This window comes from Schistocerca cancellata, chromosome 2 (genome assembly GCF_023864275.1).
Source record: "Schistocerca cancellata isolate TAMUIC-IGC-003103 chromosome 2, iqSchCanc2.1, whole genome shotgun sequence".
In the NCBI taxonomy this organism is placed as follows: Eukaryota; Metazoa; Arthropoda; class Insecta; order Orthoptera; family Acrididae; genus Schistocerca; species Schistocerca cancellata.
In genome coordinates this window covers 829011612-829027175 of record NC_064627.1, presented here as the reverse complement: position 1 = coordinate 829027175, position 15564 = coordinate 829011612, and the positions used below count along the sequence as shown (strand labels likewise).

Sequence of the window (15564 nt, the reverse complement as noted above, 5' to 3'; positions counted from 1 at the left end):
GGAGGAGGGGAAGGACGGTCAACTCAGGCAGAGCTGGAATGTGATAGGAGACCCAAAGATGGCACAATGAACTATTTCATCCTCAAGAGCCATCCAACCAACTCGCTGGCAAATTATCTTCATGTTGAGTTTTCTGTTGCAGAAGTGTGTATTACCTACATGATTCAGTTAGTTATGTTTCTTGCACATTCCATGAATCTTAATTATGAGCTCTCACTATAATGTGGAATATGGTGATTAGGGACATCATGTTCAATAAACTCAACTCTACATGTCTGCAGATAGATTTCCCAAGTGATATACACATATATCCCTAAATCCTCTGACCACCTCCTAAGAGTCAACTGCAAAGGAGCACGTCAGTCATCAACCAATATAAATAATTTAATCACTTTCTTTGCCAGTGTTTCTACTACTTGTCATTGTGTCTAGAAACAATGAACAAACATGTTCACAATCCTTCTTGTCCCTTCACAATTTTGTATTCTTCCAACCAACCTATGTGGACTGTTCAAAAAGTATCCCACTTTTATCTACAAAATCAATCTTTATTTAGATACAATTGATACTTGTCACCTTCAAAGTAGCCCCACTCACCTCCAACACACCTTTCCCAACACTGCTGGAACGATCGCTGGAAAGCTTCTTTTGGTACTGTGTGCAGCTGCTCTGTCGAATTCCGCACATCTTCCCTGTTCTGAAATCTGGTCCCTTCCGGAGTCTTTTTCAGTTCAGGAAAACACCAAAAGTCATTCGGTGCTAGGTCATAGGAATAGTCAGGCTGACAAACTACAACTGTGTTGTGTTTGGCCAAAAAACTCCAAATTAACAAACAGAGCATGTACATGCCCCGACACCATTGTCGGTTTCAACAAAAAGAAATGTCAGATACTTTTTGAACAGCCCTTGTATTTACAAGTCACAGTAGTCCATCACTTCCTCACACATACTCCCAACCCCCTTGACACAGGAGTCACATGCCTGTGGAAAACCCAGTACTAGGCCTGTCTAACACACCCACCAAGTACATCCTCCTCCAGGTCAGTCACAGACATAGCATTTGTATCAGACACAAGGCCACCTGTAAATGCAGTCATATCGTATACCACCTCTGCTGTAAATGCTAACTACCTGTTTAAATAGGAATGCCCATCAAGTACTTATCCACCAGAGCGAATGGCCAGCACCAAAATGTTGCAAAGAGCATAACTGACCACCCAGAGGCAAAACTTGCTACTGTACAAAACATGCTCGACCTTAATGGCTGCTTCACTACCTATAGCATCTGGATCCTCCTCCCAACACACCCACCTCCAACCTTGCCCCATGACCCCCACATCACTCATTTTGCATTCACATTGTCCTCTGGACAGTCATCTTCCTCTCTACAGTCATCTTCCTCTCTTCTCACTACCCCTCCCAATGCACTCTTCCTTGTCACTGAATTCCACACACAGCTCGCTCTGTCTGCACCAGAACGAGATAACAGCACTACATTCCCATCCCCTGCTCCTGGTGGTTCTGCCTCCCAGTTGTCAACCACTCTTCCATCCAACCCTCCATACTGCTGTCCACCTCCATTCTCCTCTTCCCCACATCTTCAGACACAACCCCTCATCCCAAGCTAGTTGTAGTGCCAGCACAACGTAGTTGTGCAGGTGTATTCTGTTAACTGATGACAGATTCGTCCAAATCTCAGCAACATTCTCAGTCTGGTTTGTGTACATATCGCTGACTTGTTAGACCTAGTGGGCTAGCAGTGAAGCACCGCCTGGGGAACAAGGTGCTGCGGGATTAAATGCTGGTTGGACTACGGAAATTTTAAGTTTGCCTTTAATGTAGCTTGCACCTCTCAATTATGTGAGGCGCCACCAGGAATGGCACAGTTTGAATTTCACATTAAACTGTAGGCTTCTTTCTCCAATTGACAACTGGGGTAGATTAGGAACACTAAAGTTGAAGTGGCTTCTAATTGAAAGACTTGTCTCTCGGCTGTTGAGCCACATGAAATAATAATAATAACTGAAGACTCAACACCCTTACTATGCAATGAGTGGTACCTGTAGCCTTTATTAATATTGCATCAAGAATTTTCCACTACCAAATTTAAGGTGTAGATTTCTGAGTTATACATATTCAGTGAATGAACTTTCAGATACTGTGACTGGCACCATTACAAGTTGGAACATATGTATAGCTCTATGAATTTAAATCTGAACTATTTTACAACATAAGATTCTGAATCTTAGTATGTCTGGAATAATACCCATCAACGTCACATAAATGTAAATTAAATACAAGAATGAGTATTTTTTGTGCTTTCATGACTTTGACGAAGAATGTCAAAGGCATTCTCTTACACATTTTTTTTAAAGCTATTCAATCATTCATCATTGCAGCTATTGCCTAAAACAAGAAGCACCATCTGCTATGCTCAGCCATTTAGTTCGGTAAAAAGACCATTGTTACAGGCCTGCATGGATGTGGATATCCACAGTGGCACTAACTTTGCAGTTAAACCTTAAAATAGTGCCTCTATTACATTTTTTGTTCGTTTACATTACATACATACAAATAATGGCAGGCATAAAATCACCGAGTCTACCCTCTTAAATGTATTAACATAAACTCTACGAACGAACTACAAAACTTAACATTTAACATAATGCAAGATCTGAAGTCAACATTCAGCACAGCCTCTTTGTTGCAGAAATGTTCCAAGAAAATTTCATGAAAACTATTTAAGTTAGAAGTCAGGAGGTGACCCCTAAGGTGGCATGTGAACTGGCTGTTGGCAAGTCGTGATAGAGAGCCATTTCCCCACCTAGGTGGGCTGCAGAGATGGTATTGACTGGATACGAACGGCAGACCATCAGTAAAACATCCCTGGTTAAGGAAGTCCTTTATTAATGACAGTTATAAAGACAGAGTCATAGCTGGAGGGAGGGGTCTTGTCCTCTGTGATGTAACCAGCTATGGTTGTGCAGTGTACTGATGTCAGCTGCCTGCCCAATTAGTGAGGCACACATACTGACGGTGACAGCAGCTGGTGGTGGTGACTGTGACGGTGGTGCAGCCACAGGTAACTGACACATGGTAGTGCATCATTTTAAGAGATGACAAAGGTGTCCCCTCGCTGCTCAGCCACCTTGTGGCTGCAGCATACAACACATTGAGACAGGTTGTTTTTAAACTGCAGTACATGGCGTGACCATATACAATGGTGAGTGCCCGCTCTGAGTGTTGGATAGCAACAGCGAAGCTGAGCAACTACCTGGTCCAAGCTCAAAGCTGCATCTCATCAGCATGCTGTTTGATGTATGACAGAGGCAGCCCTTCGCTGTTCAACTGCCTTGTGGCTGCAGCATACAATGCATCAGGATAGATGGTGTTTAAACCACACTACCTGGCATGACAGAAGGCTGTGGTGGGTGCCTGCTCTGTGTTGGACAGCGAAGCTGAGCAGCTAGCTGGCACAGGCTCGGGCCTGCCGCTCACCTGGGAGTCAGTCATAAAAAGAAGGTAGCCACCCAGTGCTGTGAAGGCACCAAGTTGACAGCATGCATTCCAACAGCAGCACTATCACTGTGTGAACAACAAACTATACTATGTTGTTTAATGTTATTGATGCTCATGGCGGCTAAATTTAATAAAATAAATTAGAAAGAAAGCTCCTACTTTGAAAAAAATCTGCTTCCTCCTCAGTTATATCAAGTAATTGCTGTTTATCTCTTGTTCGTAGCTTAATATTTTTCTTTTACATTGATGTTTTACAAAGTAAACATTTGCTTACATCTATAAATAGTGAGTCCTGTTTACATTACTACTTGTTATCCAACTTTATTATAATACTGCAGCTTACCATGTAACTACATAACAGAATTTTTCAAATGGTGAGTCTAGGAACTTAGACAACTTGTAAAAAAGAGTACCTGGTTGGATATGTTTTACTTTTCTTCTTAATTCGTTCAGGCTCCCAAGAAACTCTATACACGTACTTAAAGAGCCTACTTTGGAGGGAAAAAAAGGGCCACCTCACTGCTATGGTCCTTACGTAATGTGCATGTGCGTATGTGAGATATATGAATGAAATGTAGCACTAGTCTTTTACATTATTAAATAACTTTTAATGCGAAACAGTACTGCACACTAGGAATATGCTGAATAAGATAGCACTGCTTTAAACAAACTGGGTGCGTAGAGGCTCCAATTTTCATCTTGTCATTATGATTTAGGTTTCCCCTGATTACCCTAGATTACTTCTAGCAAATGCTGGGGTGGTTTCTACTATAACAACACAGACGACTACCTGTAGGTATGTATTTTGTTGCTCTTAAATTGTATTACTCAAACATTTCCAATAACCTTGTAAAAGTGATCTATGGCCATGAGGCTATCTTCGTATTTGCCAGTTCTTTTTTGAGTTATCAGTCTTCTGACTGGTTTGATGTGGTCCACCATGAATTCCTCTCCTGTGATAATGTTTTCACCTCGGAGAACTTGCAACCTATGCCCTCAATTATTTGCTGGATGTATCTCAATCTCTGTCTTCCTCTACAGCTTTTATTCTAAACAGCCCCTCAGTACCATGAAAGTTATTACTTGATATCTTGACAGATGTCCCATCATTCTGTCCCTTCTTCTTCTTGTCAGTGTTTTCCATACATTACTTTTTCAATTCTGGCGAGACCCCTCTCATTCCTTACCTCATCAGTCCACCCAATCTTCAACACCCTTCTGCAGCACCCCATCTCAAATGCTTCGATTCTCTCCCATTCCATTTGTCCCAGTCCATATCTCACTGCCATACAATGTTGTGCTCCAAACATACATTCTCAGAAATTTCTTCATCAAATTAAAATCTATGTTTGATACCAGTAGACTTCCCTTCACTAGGAATGCCCCTTTTGCCTGTGCTAATCTGCTTTTTACACCCTCCTTGCTCCATCCATTGTGGATTATTTTTCTGTACAGGTAGCAGAATTCCTTAACTTCACCTACTTCGTAATCACCAACTATTATATTAAATTTGTCACTGTTGTCATTTCTTCTACTTCTCATTACGTTCGTCTTCCATTCACTCTCAGTTCATATTCTGTACTCATTAGGTCGTTTATTTCATTCAAGAAATCCTGTTTGTTTTCACTGAGGATAGCAATGTCATCAGCAAATCATAACACTGATATTCATCTTTAATTTCAATGAAACTCTTTCTTTTATTTCCATCATTGCTTCTTTGACATATGGATGGAACAGCAGGAGCCAGAGGCTACCTCTCACCCTTTTTAATCCATGCACTTCGCTCTTGATATTCCAGTCTTATTGTTCCCTCTTGGTTCTTGTACAAACTGCATATCAGCCATCTTTCCCTACAGCTTAACCCAAGTTTTCTCAGGATTCTGAACATTTTGCACCATTTTACATTGTCCAATGCTTTCTCCAGGTCAACAAATCCTATGATAGTGACTTGATTTTTCTTCAGTCTTCTACCATTATCAACCACAATTTCAGAACTGTCTCTCTGAAGCCTTTACTTTCCTAAAACCAAAATTATCGTCATTTAACAGAGCCTCAATTTTCATTTCCATTCTTGTTTGTATTATTCTTGTCAGCAACTCAGATGCAGGAGCTGTTAAGCTTACTGTACTATAATTTTCACACTTGTCAGCTCTTGCAGTCTTGGGAATTGTGGGGGTGACATTTTTTTGAAGGTCTGATGGTATACCGCCAGTCTCACACCAACATGAATAATCATTTTGCTGCCACTTCCCCAATAGTTTTAGAAATTCTGAAGGAATGTTATCTACCCCTTGTGCCTTATTAGATTTTAAGTCTGCCAAAGCTCTTTTAAATTCGATTCTAATACTGGATCCCCTACCTCTTCTATATTGATTCATGTTTCTTCTTCTATCGCATCAGGCAAGTCTTCACCCTCATAGTGGCTCTCACTGTACTCTTTTATGCTGTCTGCTTTCTACTCTGCATTTAACAGTGGAATTCTCATTGCACCCTTAACGTTACTGCCCTTTCTTTTAATTTCACCAAAAGTTATTTTGACTTTCCTATATGCCAATTCAGTCCTTATGACAATCATTTCTTTTTCGATTTCTTCACATTTTTCATGTAGCCATTTTACTTTAGCTTCCCTGCACTTCCTATTTGATTACCAGACGAGTTGTATTTCTGTACCCTTGAATTTCCCTGAACATTTTTGTACTTCCTTCTTTCATTGATCAACTGAAGTATTTATTCTGTTATCCATCATTTCTTTGCAGTTACTTTCCTTATAGCTACGTTTTTCTCTCCAAGTTTGGTGATTGCCCTTTTCAGAGATGTCCATTTCTATTCAACTGACCTGCCTACTGAGCTATTCATTATCACAGTATCTATAGCTCCAGAGAACTTTGCATTGATTCTTCTTAACTAGTCTCTTAAACTTCAGCCTACTCTTCATCGACACCAAATTTTGATCCGAGTCTATACCTGCCCCTGGGTACGTCTTTGAGTCCGATATCTGATTTTGGAATCTCGACGTGATCATGATGCAATCTAACAGAAATCCTCCTGTATTTCCCGGCTCTTTTGATGAACAGAGTATTCACTATTACCATATGAAACTTATTGTAGAACTCTATTAGTCTTTCTCCTCTCTCATTCCCATTACCAAGTCCATATTCTTCCACAACCCTTTCTTCTATTCCTTTGTCTACAACCACAATCCAGTCCCTCATGACTCTTAGATTTTCATCCCCCTTTGTGTACTGAATTACCTGTTCAGTATCCTCATGTACTTTCTCTGTCTCTTCATCTTTTGCTTGTGATGTCGGCATGTACACCTGAACTACTGTTGTCAGTGTTTGTTTGCTGTCAATTCTGATGAGAATAGCCCTATCAGTGTACTATTCACAGTAACACTCTGCCCTACCTTCCTATTCATAAGAAATCTTACTAGCACTATGCAATTTTGTGCTACTGTTGATACTACCCTATTCTCCTCTGACTAGAAATCCTTGTCTTCTTTTAAGTTCACTTCACTGACCAACACTGTAACTAGATTGAGCTTTAGCATTTCCCTTTTCAGGTTTTCTAGATTCCCTACCACTTTCAAACGTCTAACAAGCCACGTCCCAGTTGGTAGAATGTTATACTTTCATTGGTTACTCAGTCTTATTCTCATGGTCATCTCCCCATTAGTAGTCCCCTCCTGGAGATCTGAATGGGAGCTAGTCTGGAATCTTTTCCCAATGGAGAGATTGTCATGACACTTTCTCAATTACAGTCTACACGTTCTGTGGATACACATAATGTGTCTTTAATGTAGTGGTTTTACATTGTCTTCTGGATCCTCATGCTGTTGATCATTCTAATTCTTCTGTCTTTTAGGGACAGATTACTACTCCAAGGGCAAGAGAGTGCCCAGAAACTCAGCACACTCCTCCGCCCTCTTTGACTACATGCTGTTGGTAGACGCATGTGATTTCTTATGCCGGAAGTCTTTGACAATATTCTGGACTTTTTATTCAAACTTGAAGCAGCAGCTGGGTCCAAACCCAGGATGTTTTGATTTCTAATCAAAGATGCTACCCCTAGACCAAGGTTCAAATGGCTCTGAGCACTATGGGACTTAACATCCATGGTCATCAGTCCCCTAGAACTTAGAACTACTTAAACCTAACTAACCTAAGGACATCACACAACACCCAGCCATCACGAGGCAGAGAAAATCCCTGACCCCGCCGGGAATCGAACCCGGGAACCCGGGCGCGGCAAGCGAGAACGCTACCGCACGACCACGCTAGACCAAGGGTTACATCCTACTTCCTAGTTATACTACTTTGAGTAATGTGAGGCAACCAAATCTGGATTATTCTGATTGTGTTATAGGGCATTCCCAGCACAGGTGAAGGTAATGAATTAGCTCGTATGCCATCTCTCACTACTACTTCTGGTCTTATGAATTTCTCTTATTCCTTAATACTTGCTCAGCTATAAGCACGAACTGGACCATACAGCAGCTGGATTGCAATTTTAAATAAAGGATGGAGGGAGAACGGCTTGTCCTTTTTAACATAAATTGCATTTAATCAGTCATCTACATCAATGATAATGTCGTAGAATATGTCACCAGCATATATATAACTTAAGGAAATAAAAGGTTATAACAAGAAACACAAGGACCATGTCAGCGATTACGATGATGAACAGGATCAAGGTTTGTTTCTGGCTCAAAACAATTAGGCTGTTGGCATAACTCAGAAGAATCAGCTGATCGTGTTGTCCAAGATAGACAAAGCCTTGTATTTAAAAGTAATATTAGGTTTTAATATCTGAACTACAAAATTAGTACAGAACATAATCTCTGCTTCATGGAGGAAACTAACCATGTACTTTTCAAAAGACCCATGCCAACATTTAACCTAAACAATTCAGTGAAACCACAGGGAACCTAAATCTAGATGGCCAAATGTGGATTTGAACTGCATTTCTCCCGAATAAGAGTTAGTATGTTTTTAACTAACCAGTACCTCAGTCATTAAGTGGGTTTTCATTCATACTAACGTTTTAGTATTACTCTGAGTCAATACTTTCTCAGACTATATACTACTATTTTACAAATATTGTTCTGGAATCTATACAGTCTCATTTAAATAAAACCAATGCAATAAATAAATGGCTTAAGTGAAATAGTGGTGGGCCTCAAACATTAGAGTTTATAGAACTAAGCCAACTAAATAAAAAAGTCAATCTCAATATTCCATCTAATTTATGCTTCTACTTACATGAAGCCTTCCTCTAAGCTCTCGTTCATTCCTCATCTTGACATAAATTCTTTCATCCAAGCTTAGGCGAACTAGATCCAGAGGCTCCTTAACAGTAATAGCCGGAACCTAAAAGTAACAAGCAGGTAGATGAAATGTATTGATACTGTTATTTCATCACTTAGAATGGGACCTAAACTATGATGAAATTTCACTGGCAAAAAAGAGTATTTTAGGAAGCAAGAGGACACAAAGCATCGACAAGCAAAGGCAAATTAGTGCATAGGAGAAAGACGACACAGATTTGTTTGTACTTAGAAGATTGAAATACGAGTCCTCATCTAACATTCAAACTTACTACAAGCTCCAAGATCCACTAAAACAGTGGAGGATTGAATGCAAGCCATCCAGAAAGGAACACAGAAAGGATGCTGTATCAACTGCAGGTACAAAACTGGCCACTGTGTCCAGTTCCTTTTAGTTACTAGAACAAATCTCAAGTGATAGATAAGCAAGAATAACTACCAATAATCTGAAATATAAAGTTGCCATCGCAATCAATGACAGCATACAGCTGCTAGTGATGTACAGGTAAGAATGTTGGTGGTGAGGCAACGCACAGTAGTAATGGACGGTGTACCTCGTGGCAGTTTAGCCACAGCATCATTCGGCTGTGTTTGTCTAGGGCATGCACTTTGGAGCACATACAGAGAATTTAGTTTAGGTATAGTGTAGGTATTTAGTCATCATGGTGTTCAGTATGAGTGGCATACAGCTAATGCATGTATTAGGAAACGAAGTGACATCAGTAGTTTTCATAGCATTAAAGTGTTTGTATGGAAAGTCTCCTCCTCAGCATTCACGAATGAAGAATGTAACAACTTGCTCTAGGATTGCTGAGAATAGTTTTCTTGTACATAATGTCATTGCCTAGAAGTTTAATTTAAGTTTCAGCAGTTAAATAGAGGCTATAGCTTTAAACTGTTTATTTTACAGTACAGTAACAAATCATAGGTACAATGGTTCATTTCTCAAATGCCATTTTATATATCTTGTTGCAAAAAAAGTCAAAAGCATTCTCAAAATCTGTTAATTCTAGACAAAGTGATAACTAATACTCACTGTTTCTTGCCATTTTAGGAAGAACAAATAGTTTATGACAATGTCATTTCAGAAGTAATGCCACATGAGAAAACATGAACACTATATATAGCAGCAGTGGACAACGTGAGCCAAAGGCAATCAAATCATGGTGGTGAAAGGATTATTTACAAATATGCGCAGTGTCAATGATGGGTCCCTGGCCAAAACAGCAGTCTAACTGTGGCAATATAACTATATAATCATTTAAAGTTAAAATTATTAAAACATTAAATGTTAGATCAGGGATAATGTCACAGTATTCATGTCAAATACGAGCAAGAAAGTGAAAATAGGGAACAACACTAATGTGCAGTCATGCGCCGGCTACATGTCGGCGGAGTAACTGACGAAGAATACTATATGCTGACGCTAATCGTGTATTTAATATTAACTGAAACGGTAAATGCCTTGATCCAGCAGTGTGAAATAAAAATAGCAGCTGAGCTTAAAAAAAACACAATCCACTTGTTTGTACATTCATAACCTCAAATATTGAGGTACTATTGATAATAAGATGACAAAAAAAATTCATAGTCCTTCAATAACTATTTACCTGGTCGCCATCTTCCGCCATTACGACAGCTGTTTCCCCACCAGTCTTATACTTTATAGACTATTTAACTATTTCATAAACAACGATTCATATTCCCGCTAACAAATATCAGCAAAGATCCTATTTTACACAAACCTACAAATTAGTGGTGGGCAGGAAATCGCGTATCTGTTAGAAATCACAGTGACTGAGAAGTCACAGATATCACAGTAGCAGAATCTAACTGCGATTTCAGTCACAGTTAGCAGTCGCAAGTAGTATTTCATATTCAAAGACGTGAGCCATCTATTGGTCGAATTTAGCACTACTTTCTGCGATTTCAGTGACAAGTCGCAACTAAGCATGGAGGTAAAAATAAGAGGAGTTGTCATGACGTCACAAACTTGAAGCCAACCCAAGAGAAGGTCTGCCATGTTACCTACCCCAAAACATTCGCATTTGGTGATTTGATTCCGTGTGGTCGTGAAGTGTTTTGATAAAAAAATGCCGGCTTGCGTCGCTTACGGTTGTACTAATCGTTCTGATTGTAGTCTAAAGTTTAAACAAATCCCATTTCATTCGTAAGTGGACTTATTTAAGCGCTATTTTCTTATATATACTTGAAATTCTGACGCGCTGTAAAGCTCTACAGTATGGTTTTATTTCTGTGATTTGACTTTAGATTTCCTATCAGTCCAATGCGAAGAACTCTCTGGAGGTGAGCAATATACTTGGTTTTCATTGTTTGGTTATTCCCAAGTAACTGAAAAGTCCTGGCATGAAATATCCTGGAAATGGGGACTAATGTTTTAAAATGCGATAATTTAATATAAATGTAATGTAACTACATGTAGTTAATTAAATCTTCAGTAAAATGTGTGGAACACCTGTTACAGTGGTTAAATTATGAGTACTTAAAGGGTTACATATTTGTTAAAGCAAAGTTCCCTATCTATGTCCAGGCTATTTAGATCATTGCATTAATCCCTGTGTTGTCGTGTTACCCTGTAAATTGCTGTTATTTGACACACTGAATGTCACTTGGTAGGTACAATTTAAAAACAAAGTAGATGTGTGAACTACAAAGGGCCTGACAATCTTAAATTATGTTCTTTTCCTTCGTAATTTAACAAACCTTTCACTTTGTTGACGTGACAGCTGGCTTGTTTACATCATCCCTGCATACATCTATGGGACATCGAAGGAAATTAGGCAAGTTTCTTGCAAACTTCAACATTTAAAATTTGCATTTGACTTGAAAATGCAACGAATACAAATCGGTGCCTCTAAACTATCAATCATTGCTTTTGGAGTTCTGGCTTTATCAATTATCGACACAGACACAATGAAAGTGAATAGAAATGGATTACGAAAGCACGCTTTTCATAGCACATACTTCTCTTCTAGGTTATTCGAAGTGTATAAACAAAAAGGAATTACAATACTGAGGCCAGAAGCTTCATATTTTGGTGTCGTATTACTGTATCGAATGCGCATTTAAGACCAGAAAAACGTTTGAAGTTGCGTTCCTTATGCTGCGTTGTTCACTAAAACAGTGTAACATTTTTTATATAAAATAAATATCGTGTACACACGACAGAAATAACGAACAAGAAGGAATTGTAAACACTCGTCTGCTAATGTTTTGGGGGATCCAAGATGGCGGCAGGGCCCGCCCACTGGCTTCAAAAAAACGTACAGCGTAAGTCTATAGCGCCATCTCCCCTTATTCTACCTACATGCAACTAAGAGTCGCAAGTAGCAACTAAAAAGCGCAGTTAACAGTGCCATCTGTTGGCCAAAGTTCGTACTACGTCCATCTCTGCGATACGGTATCGAGTCTAACTGCGATTTCCGTGACAAGTCGCAACTAAGAGTCGCAAATAGCAACTAGAAAGCGCGGTTAACAGTGCCATCTGTGGGTCAAAGTTCGTACTACACCCATCTCTGCGATACACTATTGAGTCCAACTGTGATTTCCGTGACAAGTCGCAACTAAGAGTCGCAAGTAGCAACTAAAAAGCGCAGTTAACATACTTTTCCTAGTGTCATCTGTTGACCGACGTACGTACTTCGTTATGAGAGCCTTGTGCCTCACGAGATCGATGTGCTGTGTGTGCATATGAAGGGCTTATTTCAATAGTGGTACAAGTCCATTTTTGTTCATTTTGAGATACAGAGTCGTAAAGTTAAATGAGCGCTGACAAATCTGCGTTTGAGATACCAGAAATATTCAAGCATATGGCTTCTTGCTAGAGATGAACCTTTATTTATGTTTGGATCACTAATTTCAGAAGCATTATAGACAGAAAAGTGGAGGTAATGGACTTGTACCACTATTGAAATAAGCCCTTCATATTATATGACGACATGCACATTCAGCATCAGTTATGGTTGGTCAAATACTGCTGTGACTCTGAATGTATTATATTAATAAGAAGCGACATTGCCTTTTTCTCCTGAAAATATCAAGTAACGTAACAAATGTGTTTGATTCTGCTTCCAATATGACAGTTTTGGTTAATACTCCACATGCCTACAGGACTTTGCAATGTTAACACAGCAGAACTCAGACATCTGTATAAGTGTAGAGAAATGAAAACAGTCATATGAATGCCTCACTTTTGTTCTGACACAGTTCAAGACTCGGGAGAAGAGTTTTACACCTGGTGTTCTACATGGCAACTTCACACACAAGAACTTTTTGCTGACACTACTACCACCTACATAAGTAAGCTTTTCCTGTGTTACTTTCAAGTAATGCACTTAAGCTATTCCTGATTTAACTGGAAGATCTGTACTTCCCACTTTCATATCAACAGCCTCAAAATGCATATTGTAGACTTCGGGATATGTTACAGGTCAGTGTCACACCAAGATTGTGGAGAAAGGGGGGGGGGGGCGGGCGGCATGTCACTCTCCAACAAGTGTTTACCAATAAGTAAGTGGCGGAAAATTATGGGTATAGGACGGCTTAAACATGTGGAAAATGAGATTTTTATTATTCACTCACTGTATTTGACATCTATTATTCCTTTAAAATCGCACAACTTCAATAAAACACAGTTTAATCATTCACACACTTATTTCACAATTATTTAACTTTTAAACTGCAAATCCTCTAACAGCTGTCTTGAATCTTCACGAGTCTCTCTCAGAAACAGCCTTGATGTGGATAGATACGTACAGCAACCAGTAATCAGAGTCAGAACTGTGTCTGCAAAAACACAAGGATTATTAAACAATTTTTGCTGTCATTAATTACTAGCAATATAACTGACAGAGTAGATTGCTAATATTTGCTATAATGAATATCACATTTGCAAGAACGATCTCACTGAAGTAATTAAGTCCATCGAAACGCTTAGAAACTAACCTCTCGTCTGACGAAAACGGTCTAAAGACGCAGTGGCAATTTCTTCAGATCTGTTGACAATGATATTTTGAGTTATCACTTTACTGAGTGACTGAAATGTAGTTCAGGTACCTGTGAACATAACAATATGTTAGAATTCATTTTCTAAATACGAACTATTACGGTACTGTACGACTACTTACATATTAATCACACTATTAATATTTTCACAGTTGTTTCTTTAATACAAAATTAACGCCAACGGAAGAAAAAACGTAAAACATACTTGCCAATGACAGGTTTGTTGAGATGCAATTTTCTGTGTTGACAGATGTAACTTTTTCATACGGTGGTAAGTCGCAGAAGTAGCAGAAGTCACAGAAATCGCAGAAGTAGCAGAAGTCACAGAAATCGCAGAAGTCGCAGAAATCGCAGAAGTAGCAGAAATCGCGGAAGTAGCAGAAATCGCAGAAATAGCAGTGGCGGAGGGATACACGACCTATGTTCCTTAACTGCGACTCTTAACTGCGACAAATCACAGTTAAGAATAACAGATACTGAAAAGTAGCATTCACAGAAATCACTGATATCGGAAAATCGCAGTTTAGCCCATCACTACTACAAATCAATGATCACTGCACTTGTACTTCCAAATGCGCTGCCTTGTAGACCAGGTCGTATCCGTCAATCGGAGATATCTCGCTGGGGGGAGCGACAAAGACAGACCGTGGCGCGGACGTCACAGCATTTGACACCGCATGTCTTATAGCCGAGATCACACACGCAACGAAAGTGCCACCACAGCTAATGGCACACTGCAGTTGCGTGGGCGAACTCTCAGTTTTTAGTGGCGCAACTTAAGAGACACGACTTTTGTCATACCACAAAAAGCTCAACTTCGTTCTCCTTTGTGGCGCCACTTTCCTTCCACCGCTGCTTCCTGGTGGCAGTGTTTCGAAACACGAGCAAGCTGTCGCAGTTATCATGGAGTAATTGCTGCTTTAGTCTATTCGATATCAATGTGTTTTAATTTCATTACCAAAAAATGAAGTCAGTGATCGACAGGTACATTTTCACAGCTTCTGGAACTACAAGAACAGCAAACTATGTTTCATGTAGCGAGTAGTATAAACTTCGTGATATGTGAGATAAAGCATTGTATACATTGTGGATTATATGCAGGAAATAGCTCCCAAGTGTGATGTGGCAGCTGTTAACCTGAAAGTTAATTATTCGAAATGCCTGTAGGCCAATTCACACTGGCAGCCACGTCACGTCCAGTCCCGTCAAAACATTTTGCAACTAGCAGCATCCATACTGGCCATCTCGTCACGTCAGAGCACAGTCAAGGGTTCTCTGGAGAAAAGTTTTGACGGCTGACGGCATCCATTCGTAGCTGATCATGTGACCCACAAGCTCGTTTCCTCCCGATACACGGCCACGCGCTGATCTGCATATTTCATTTCTTCGTGGATTGTTTGTTATTTGCTACAAAGTTTTTCATTTCGTTATTTCCTTTGTTAAAATTATTAATAAATTACTACAGAATAACTGAAGCAGTGAGAAAGCATTCTGAATTGTATGACATGAGTGTACTAAATTACTTGCCCTCTACTACTTTTATAGAGTGGATTTTTATAGAATCTGGTATCGTAATTAATATTTCGCTATGAAATGGATTGCAATATGGCAGCAACTTGAACTGAAAAAAGGACTGTGCATAGAATCAGACTGATCAGTAGGTGGAATTTATTTGTATGTTAACCATTCTGTCA

General features: G+C 39.5%; 1 protein-coding gene and 1 long non-coding RNA gene across 2 annotated transcripts in view; both read right to left on the bottom strand.

Moving 5' to 3' along the window:
• The window catches only part of LOC126148504 (U6 snRNA-associated Sm-like protein LSm3), a 52866-nt gene extending 42239 nt beyond the window's left edge, over positions 1–10627 (bottom strand). The window contains exons 1-2 of the mRNA XM_049915761.1: positions 10456–10627; positions 8781–8888 (exon numbers count right to left, since the gene is read on the bottom strand). Coding sequence (XP_049771718.1) covers positions 8781–8888; positions 10456–10476 — 129 coding nt within the window. The 5' untranslated portion in view covers positions 10477–10627. The remainder of the gene's footprint in view (positions 1–8780; positions 8889–10455) is intronic.
• A 2887-nt stretch (positions 10628–13514) lies between these two features.
• On the bottom strand, positions 13515–14216 carry LOC126148520 (uncharacterized). Its single transcript, XR_007530508.1, has 3 exons — positions 14076–14216; positions 13811–13921; positions 13515–13651 (listed from the first exon to the last, which is right to left on the bottom strand). It is a non-coding gene; the product is annotated as an uncharacterized LOC126148520 (long non-coding RNA).
• Between the last annotated feature and the right edge of the window lie 1348 nt (positions 14217–15564).